General features: G+C 35.2%; 1 protein-coding gene across 1 annotated transcript in view; it reads right to left on the reverse strand.

Moving 5' to 3' along the window:
* Positions 1-5,746, reverse strand: part of LOC143041614 (uncharacterized) — a 29,609-nt gene extending 23,863 nt beyond the window's left edge. The window contains exons 1-2 of the mRNA XM_076213622.1: positions 5,686-5,746; positions 1,889-1,966 (exon numbers count right to left, since the gene is read on the reverse strand). Coding sequence (XP_076069737.1) covers positions 1,889-1,966; positions 5,686-5,746 — 139 coding nt within the window. The remainder of the gene's footprint in view (positions 1-1,888; positions 1,967-5,685) is intronic.
* Positions 5,747-10,724: the final 4,978 nt, after the last annotated feature.

Consider the following 10,724-nt stretch of genomic DNA (forward strand, 5'->3'; position numbering starts at 1 on the left):
ATCTAACCTTTTTGATTTCTTTTGCATGTCTAATTGACACTTCCCTAACTTTTAAGTGTAAAATTTTGCATCTATTTCCAACTGCAAAATCAGTTATCCTATATGGACCTGAGTAACTCGGCGAAAGTTTATTATGAGGTGTATGAAATTTGATCATGACTAAATTTCTTATTTTCAAATCTAATCTATGTGCTATTTTGTGTTGTTGTTTTTTAATCTTTTGTGTATTCTCCTCCATGTGTTTCCTAACTCCTTGATGTATAGCTTGAAATATATATATCCTATTTGATATGTAATAATCTATATTATACACAGGTTTCTGCTCTGCAATCAAGGTTCCATATGGAAGAATGTTGTCCTCCCCAAAAATAATAAAATGTGGTGTTTCTCCTGTAGCTGTGTTAATTTAGTTGTTTAGGGTGTATTTAACACAAGGAATCCAAGTATCCCAAGTTATACTATGAGGACCAGTAATACCTCTAAGACATGTAATAATTTTCTTATTTAACCTCTCTACAACTCCTTTGCTCTGAGCATGATACACTAAAACGTTGAGTTTCTGAATCTTAAATAACCTACATAATTCTTCTAAGATTTTGCTATTAAATTCAGTTCTATTATCTAAAACTAAGATCTTAGGTGTAATGAAATTACAGATTATCTGATCATAAATTACTGAAGCAATTGTTTCAGCTTTGTTATTTGAAATGGGTTGGGAAATACAAAATCTTGAAAGATAATAAATACCAACAAATACATATATATAACCATTTTCAGATATAGGTAACTCCAATGTATTTGTGAACTCTTTCCCAAGGTTTCTTCAGGATGGGGTATGATAACATAGGAACAGGTTTTTGTGTATTTTCTTTCACCTTAGCAAACTTCAATTTTTTTCTATATAATCATATATATTTTTTTCATACCTGGCCAAAAGTATTTAAGCTGTGCTTATATATGATTCTTATCTTTTCCTGGATGTGAAATATAATCATTATCATGAAAAAAATTCAATAAGTCTTTTACAAGAGCTTGTTGTATTACCAACGGATTTACTGGGTCCTTAGAAATATCCTTCACACTTACAACTATTCTATATACAAGAGTACATTAGTCAAATGAAATTTCTCTATCTTGTGCCCTGTTGGCTTCATCAAATACTGGGCTACTGGTTCCCATGTCTTATCATTTCTTTGTTCCATTATTATCATTTCATCATCTAAAGTTTCTAGTTCATCTATACTACAGATATAATTGATCAACCCTGTCATTGGTTGGTTAGTATTTCTAGATAGTGCACCTGTTGCACATACTTTCTACCCGGAATATATTTAAACTTAACCTCATAACATTGAAGTATAGCAAACCACCTGGCTATTATTGTTCAGAATAGCTGTATGATCAGTCCACACTCTGATTGGATATCACTAAAACTTTCTAATGAATATATCACTGCTAAAGATTATCTTCCTGTTATAGAGTAGTTTCTCTCTGCACTGTTACAAAATCTAGATGTGTAAGTTATCGGTTTCAAAGTTTCATTTCTCTCTTGAATCAGACGCATTAGTACAAAGAATGAACTCTGGAAATATGAGAACTGGAGAACCCGTAAGTTTATCTTTCAACTCATCAAGAGTTTGCTGTTTTGCAGGTCCACACATAAATTTTGAATCTTTCTTCAACAAAAAACTTAATGGATTAGCTATGTCTGCATATCCTTGGATAAATTTCCTATAATATCCTGTCAATCCCAAGAAACTTCTAACTTTTTCTACATTGTTTGGATCTGGATAATTCTTTACTGCTTCAACCTTTCATTTTACTGTATTAAGTCCATGCCTGTCTATTTTATGTTTCAAATATATAGCACTGCCCTGCAAAAACTTACATTTTTCATGTTTCACTTTCAATCCTATATCAACCAGTCTAGAGAATACCAAATATAATTTCTTAAAGTTCTTAGCCGCTGTTTGAGAAACTATTACAATATAATCTAAAAATACACTAGCAGTGTTTCCTAACCACCTATCTAAAACTATATTCATTAATCTCATGTAAGTTAAAGGCCTATTACATAACCCAAATGGCATTCGTTTGAACTCATAGTGTCCCGTTGGAGTAGAAAACTCTGTCAATTCTTGTGAGTCTTCATGCAACTCAATCTGCAAGAACGCAGACTTGATATCTATAGTGCTAAAATACCTATTCTCAGTTCCTAAACATCTAAGAATTTCCCTTATTTTCGATAATGGTAATCGCTCGGGTATGGCCTGCTTGTTCAATTCCTTATAATAAATAACTGGACACATGGTAACATCTATTTTGGCACAAGAATCAGAGGAAAGTTTCACTCAATTATACTCTGTTCAATAATATGCTGCAATAATATTTCAGTGATCACTTTATTTACAATGGCTTATTTTGAATGTGGTAATCTGTAGGCAGGTATATAGATAGATTGAGTCCCAGGTTGTAATTTGATCTGATGTTTTAAAGCAAAGTAATTGCTTTATTGTGCTTTAGGAGCAAAGCAACTAAGCTTTCATCCAACTCAAGACAACTAGTAGGTTGTATTTGATTCTTGTTTTTCTCTCCCAAATCTGTTTCTTCTTGAACTGAAGAGGTTGATGAAATTGGTAATTCCACCTTCTCAGTACTGGCATTTAAAATCTTAATGGGTTTTGTACAAACTTGGAAACATCCTATTTGTGTACCTTTTCTTAAGATTATGTCTTTATTCAGGGTACTATCACTGATACTTCTACCAAGTTATTTGTAGGCAGGTATATAGATAGGTTGAGTCCCAGGTTTTAATTTGATCTGATGTTTTAAAGCAGTTCTTTTGTCCAAGGTCTCCCCGGTCAAAGCAATTGCTTTATTGTGCTTCAAGAGCAAAGCAACTAAGCTTTCATCCAACTTAAGACAACTAGTAGGTTCTATTCGATTCCTGTATTTCTCTCCCAAATATGTTTCTTCTTGAAATGAGGAGATTGATGAAATTGGTAATTCTACCTTCTCAGTACTGGCATTTAAAATCTTAATGGGTTTTGTACAAACTTGAAAACATCCTATTTGTGTACATTTTCTTAAGATTATGTCTTTATCCACAAGTCCAATTTTAGCCCTTTTAATCTAATTGATTCTGGATGGTTAAAACTTCAGAATTAACCCTGTTAATTGCTCTGGTGTGTAATAATGTCGACTTTATTTCTTGAACATCTGAGTTGGCTTTGATATATGAGATTTTATTCTGTTGGTCTGGGCCGCTCTGTTCTGCTATCTGAAATATAATTGTTATCTTTCTTAACTATTTCTAGAGGTTCTCTGATTACTGTTTTAAGTTTGGTTGATTTAGAAATGGAATTAAATGTGACTTCACTAAGATCCCTAGCTCAGCAGGACATATAACCATGCTCTCTTGTTTTTCATAGTTGCAAATCTTATCAGTAAATCTCCTGGGAAAACAGATTCTTCAACAACAATGAGAGGTCATACAGAAGTCCTTCCAATTATTATTGTCAGTTTACAACTATGTTCGATGTTGAGATTTTCTTTCACCCTTCTATCACTCTTGTCCCTAACACAATACTGTCTATGTGTATTTCTATGGGTAGCTCTGTAGTGTTGTTTTATTTTGTGTCTGGTGGTTTTCCTCTTGTTTCTGGGTGAATAGGAAAAAATTGTTTTGTTCTACACTCCTGTATCCTATGTCTAATCATCTGATGATAGAAACAGAAAGGTGGCTTTCTACAATGATATTCATGGCCCTCATATTTGCAATTTCAATAAGTAGTTTCATAATAACACCCTTGTTCTTTATGCCCCCAGGTATTACAATGATAACATTCAATTCTAGCATTCTTTGATATGCTTCTAACTCTGTTAAGATCCTCTGTTTCTATAATCACTTCTAGAGTTTTTAGTTTCTTTCTGTTGTTGCATTTCTTTAGTCATCACATATGGACTAATTGCTTTAGATTAACTATATCCTTGAAGAAGGCAATCTATCTCCCCTACATCTATTGTTTATTTAAGATCTGTATACAGCTTTTCTGTAGTTTTTGTTTGTCAAATTATATATAGTCATACCTTTCAATTTCATAAGTCAATTTGAATCGGCTAGCTCCTCGTAGGCTTCCTCCACGTACGTCAACTTTGTCTTCCTTGGTTCACTACCTCGTCGTCCCTCGTTCACTCGTAGTAGTATCTCGTTCCTTTGTTCACTCATAGTAGTATCTCGTTCCTTTGTTCACTCATAGTAGTAATTCGTCCCCTCGTTCACTCGTAGTAGTAGCTCGTTGTAGACCCTCTCTTTCATTGATGTCTGTAGTCGTTATAGACCCCCGTCCTTCACGGTTTTGTCGTCCCTCGTAGTTACCATGCGCGTGGTTGTGTGCTTGTGGTTGCGTGCACTGCGTGCTTGTAATTGCGTGCAATGCGGGGTTGCGCTTGTGTGCACTGCGTGGTTGTGGTTGCATGCTCGAGCGGTTATGCACTGTAGATTGATGTACCCGAACACTCATAGCCGTATCTTCCACTAAGTCCTGTAGTTTGATGCTCTCGTCCCGTCTCTTCGGAGACCTTTACTTTTCACCCGTTCCGTCCCTAGCTGTTCACCACTGTTACCTTCGTTGTTAACATTGTTTATTGTTCCCTTCCGTAGTTTTATATTTCGCTGCTCACTTATACTTTATTTTCCTCACTGTCTTTATGTAAGCTATTGACACTGAAATTTATTTCTTTTCTTTTCTTGCCTATCTGAATTACATCAAGTGACTCCTATCTGGAATCCTCATTTTGATTACTAGGCTAGTTCGCATTATAATAATTTCTTTAGTCCAATGTTCTTTACTTTTACATTCAAGTACCTTCCCGAAGGGCGTGACTTTACTCCCATGAACCAATTGAACTTTCTTCTCCTCCACCCTTTCTCCAATCATAAAGACTATTACAAACGTCTTAAGCAATACTGCTTGCTTAAGCAATCTCGAAATCAATGCATCACTGCCTTAGTTTACATATTGTTACATCAACACAATACAACAATAATATCGGGTCCCTAGTGGTTGTTTGTAAACTTTAGACAATGAGCAAAATTATGCAACTCCTTCACCTACGGCTGTTGTTTACCAAACATCCAGATATATATATATATATATATATATATATATATATATATATATATATATATATATATATATATATCGCCACCTACCCCTCTATATACTTTTGTCTACCTGTTTTTTTACAGTGTAATTATATAAAATACGTACACACACACACACACACACACACACACACACACACACACACACACACACACACACACACACACACACACACATATATATATATATATATATATATATATATATATATATATATATATATAATCACGAAGAACCCAGAGTCGGAATAAAAGGAAACTTAGAAGAAAGTATCACTTCTATATTTCGGCTAATAGCTATGGCCCTCTTCAGGAAAGTACAGATTATAAGAATTTGTAGAGACATAAGTACAATTGAAATGTGAGTAGAAGGGGAACACGCAGAGCTAAAACAGGACAACCCGTCACGCAGGGTGGAGTCAGAGGTGAGGGGATGTGTGGGTGGAGTTGTGAGTCTAGAAGGGAAGCGGGGTGGAATCGGGGTCAGGAGGGTGATAGTTCTTAACCAAACCGCTCACAGCTAGTCGTGAGATTATGTCCGGGGTCCATTGACCTTTGGCGATGTTCACGTTCGGACATTCTTCGATTAAGGCTGATTCAACAATTTTTCTTCTAAAGCCACAGTTGGACTTAAAAAAAAAATTGGTGTTGTCCCAGTCAAGACTGTGATTTTTGGTACTGACGCGTTTGGAACACAGCGGAATTTTTAAGGTGGCTGGCTCTAGCCTTGCTGAGGGCTTGATCCAGGAACTAGGACGGGTATGCCAAATTCAAAAGTTGCCTTTTGATGAGGTCAATCTCCCGGTCCAAGAATCTAGGACTATAAATTCTAAAATCTCAAAAAAAAAAAAAAAAAAAAAAAAAAAAAAAAGGCCGGAGGCAACATTCTTCCTGACTTTGTCAGGGTGGTTGCTGTAAAAAATAATTATAAATCAATCCTTTTAATTAAATGGTATAGGAGAGGCATCTGATGACCTTCAATTCTGTTTTGAATTTGGTGTTAGGGGATAATTGGTTCAACTTGTCCAGAAATATCTTGAACGCACCCCACCTATCATCCCACGCTGAGAAAAGGTCATCAACATAACGGAACCAAATCATCTCAGGCGGTTTGATAGCGAGGAACAGAGTACATTCAAATATTCCATGTACAATTTAGCCAAAATAGGAGATAAATTAGAATCCATGCTGCAACCGAATTTCTGCAGCATGGGTTCTAATTTATCTCTTGTTTTGGCTAACTCGTTCATGGAGTACTTTTAATGTACTCGGTTGCCCGCCATCAAATAAACACACACACACACACACAAACACACACACACACACACACACACACACACACACACACACACACACACACACACACACACACACACACACACACACACACACACACACACACACACACACACACACACACACACACACACATACACACACACACACACACACACACACACACACACACACACACACACACACACACACACACACACACACATGTATATATATATATATACATATATATACATATATATACATATATATACATATATATATATATAGATATACATATATATATATATGTATATATATATATATATATATATATATATATATATATATATATATATATATGCGAATAAATCACAAAATCACGTGATTCACAAAATGTGTCAAAAAACCACTTGGAAAATAAAATGAAAGGTGACCGAACGATTTCGTCTAAGACATTTTCGAAGGTACCGAGTAAGGAAACAGTGAAAATATATATACAAAAGAAGCACACTAGGGGTGAATTCGGACAGATCCATTGTGACCTCACTCTCTCAGCACTGCCGGATATTTGAGCTGGCTACGGTCAAAAATTTTGTATGATATAAAGTTTTCTAATTTATACATTCCCATGCTCATATGCATGTGTTTTTCTCAAATGAAGCGTTAACATGACATGATTCTATGATATTTCTCTCCTTAATGTCTTTACTTAAGATTTTTTTTTATCCCAGTTAATGCAATGATGGAAACCCCTTAAGTGCAAAAATAACCCACTTCAAGCTTGCCTTGTTCTGATGTTATATTTATGTTGGTTTATTCTCAATTTTAAATTCTTGCCTACTTGTCCAATGTTATTAAAGTTAATTTTTTTTGCAAGGGATACTATAAACACAGCTTTCATTACAAGCAGGTGAGTTTTTAATAAACCTGTTTTTAACAGTGTTGTTATTTTTAAAGACAACTTGAACACCAAATTCATTAAAAGTATGAGTTAAACTAACAAAATTCTGATGAAAAGGAAGGGTTAAAATATTCTTAAAACTGAATTACAGATTATGAGTAAGACCATAAAAATATTTCTTCGCTGTGTTTTGAGCTACATCAATCAAGTGTTTTGGATTTTTCAAAGTATTATCAATGTCATAAATGGCTTTAATTTCTTGGTCTAAAAATTCTGGGCAACGAACTCTAAAGGCCATTAGAAACATTTAAGTGAATACTGGTACTTTAGTCTTAAAGTGGTGATAAGAATAATAATGAATATAAGAAAGGATATTGGTAGGTTTCCTGTAAACACCTAATTTAAACTTATTACCAAACCTATAAATCATAACATCTTAAAAGGGCAGACTATTATTCTGTTCAATTTCTTTTGTAAATTTAATTGATGGTACCAAAATGTTTAACTTTAATGAATTTTTTTTCTAAAGGTTGGTCAATAGGCCACATGCACAATATATCAGCAACATATCTATACCAAATGGTTTTGTTAGGAATAGTTTTAGGCAAAATATCTCTTTCAAAAAATTCCAGAGGCATATGAAGAAATATGATATGGCCCTGCCGGTGTAGACGTTTGAGGACACTCCCCCAAAACATGACTCCCGGAGTCTCCTGAACCTAGTTTGAAAACACTCCCCAGTCAAATGAAACTAGATTGACAACACTCCCCAGTTAACTGAAACTGGTTTCAAATGACTCCCCATCGGGTTGAAATGACTCCCATTATTGGATGCTTGATTTTTTTTATTAAGGTTGCTCGGCCCATACAAAAAAAAATTCTAATTACACTATACATGATTACCTTTTTTTCTTGGATTACAATGACCTATTTATTACTTATTAGAAATTACACTACACACGGATAACTACATTGAAATGGTTGCCTGCGTTATTCTCAAGGTACACTGAATCCTTTATGATTTTACTACCTTTCGGGCTATGTATATGCCATGTGTGAATAGATCCAAACTTTGCCCAAACACATACATTTACTTGAAACATGTTGGCTGCTGCAATAATCGCTGTAGTTGTTCCCCATACTTTATCCTCACGCATTGAATCAACTTGGATGTTTTCGTTGGTGGAAAGGAAATCACATATCAAGCTTCTGACAACAGGATGTTGGTCCTCTTCTCCAGTGATAGCGAATGCCATGGAACGAAAAAAACAATTTCCATCACCTTTAATTACTTTGACAGCAAGGAGTTCACTTGTGTTTTTGAAAGTCTTATTTATTTTTCCAGAGGGACCAGATCTTTTCTTAAATATCAGACGTCCACCAGAGTTGTTGCAGATTGCTCGCTGTGTTGGATTAAATTTGTAGATAATCTCCTGTTGCTGAACCCCTATGATCTGGACAATTGGAGATGGTGGCTCTGACAGAGAAGTTGGAGATGGTGGGTCTGATGAAGAACTTGGTGGTAAAAATCACCATTGTAAATCATATACAGTGATATATATCAGTTTATGCAAGTTTCTTATTATAAATTATTAATTATTAATCAATTAATTATTAATTACTAATCAATTAATTATTAATTATTATTATTATTATTATTATTATTATTATGCTAAAATAGAATATCATATTTATATGTTTTTATAAAACCAAACTCACTTTGTTAAGGAACATAGGTCTATTCCAATTTGGTGCATAATTTGAGGCTTAATTGGGATACTGTGCAGTTTCGAGTCAACTTTCCTGAATACTGTGCTTGATTTTTGGCACCGCAAGCAAGTTTTGATAGTTTCATTTACGTCAGATACAATTTTGCGCCACCAATATCTTTGCATTATATGATCGACGACTTTTTCTCTGCCCACATGTCCTCCCAAGGCAAAAGATTCGTCGCTGTAACCAGATCCTCGATGACTAGCCAGTACAATGTCAAGCTGGTATTGGCGATCCTTAATCACCCGAAGGAAGCGAACTTCTGCAATCACAAAAATAAACAATCACAGTCGCGCAATACTACATCTATTGGAACTAACATTTATCTAGGAAATGATAAAAGATAAAGACAAAAATTGCGCATTAGAGCAATAACGAATGTCAATCAAAATTATAAATTTACGGAATAGGCTACTCACCAGTTATATCTTTCCTGTTCGGTTTATGAAATAATCACAAAAATAAACAATCACAGTCGCGCAATACTACATCTATTGGAACTAACATTTATCTAGGAAATGATAAAAGATACATACATATACCAAGGCTTTTTCCCCCTTCCAAGGGAGGTAGCCAAAAAGGGAAAGGCATAAAAACACTCCCACCCATTTCATCCCTAAATACACTCCACACCCCTCCCACCCTTCCTCTCATCTGAGCACCTCCTGGATGACGGGTCATCCCTGCACCCTGCCCACCGCCCTGGGTCAGAACTTGATAAAAGATAAAGACAAAAATTACGCATTACAGCAATAACGAATGTGTAGTCATTTCAAACTAGGTTCATTCGAATGGGGAGTAATCTCAAACTAGTTTCAATCGAATGGGGAGTCATTTCAAACGGGTGGGGAGTCGTCTGAAACTAGTTTCAAGTGACGGGGAGTCGTCTGAACCTAGGTTGATCTGACTGGGGGAGTCTTTTGAAACGGGGAGTCACTTGAACCGGCTACACCGGTCCACACAATAATCAGTCTCATTAAGTTATATGTGTTAGTTTCAAAATTTGAAGTTGGTGGTAAATTTTGTATGCAAAAGTTTGGAATGGGAATGGGGAATCCTTTGTATCCTGTTTTAGGCAACTTGTGTATGGAATTTTTTTAAAGAAATATTTTACCCAAAATTATTCTTAGCAAAGACATTTGGCATAGATATGATGCTGATATATTGTGCATGTATATACATATATATGTATATATATATATATATATATATATATATATATGTGTGTGTGTGTGTGTGTGTGTGTGTGTGTGTGTGTGTGTGTGTGTGTGTGTGTGTGTGTGTGTGTGTGTGTGTTTGTGTGTGTGTGTGTGTGTGTGTGTGTGTGTGTGTGTGTGTGTGTGTGTGTGTGTGTGTATGTGTACATATATATAAACTGAATATATATGTATTGAAAGATGGCAACGAAATGAGTGGTATGGAGGTGAGATAAACACCGAGAATCGTTGGATTTTTATTCACTAATGTTTAGCTCGTAACAGAACTTATTTAGAACGTGCATACATGGACAGAAAATTGACTTATGTATAACCGCATGCTCAATGTCGCGTTTCTTTCCTAACTTACCCCATTCCTCCCTCTCGCCTTCTACATCTCCCGGAATAT

The sequence above is a fragment of the Oratosquilla oratoria genome, chromosome 31, assembly GCF_046742065.1.
Source record: "Oratosquilla oratoria isolate Oo_2021 chromosome 31, ASM4674206v1, whole genome shotgun sequence".
Taxonomy (NCBI): Eukaryota; Metazoa; Arthropoda; class Malacostraca; order Stomatopoda; family Squillidae; genus Oratosquilla; species Oratosquilla oratoria.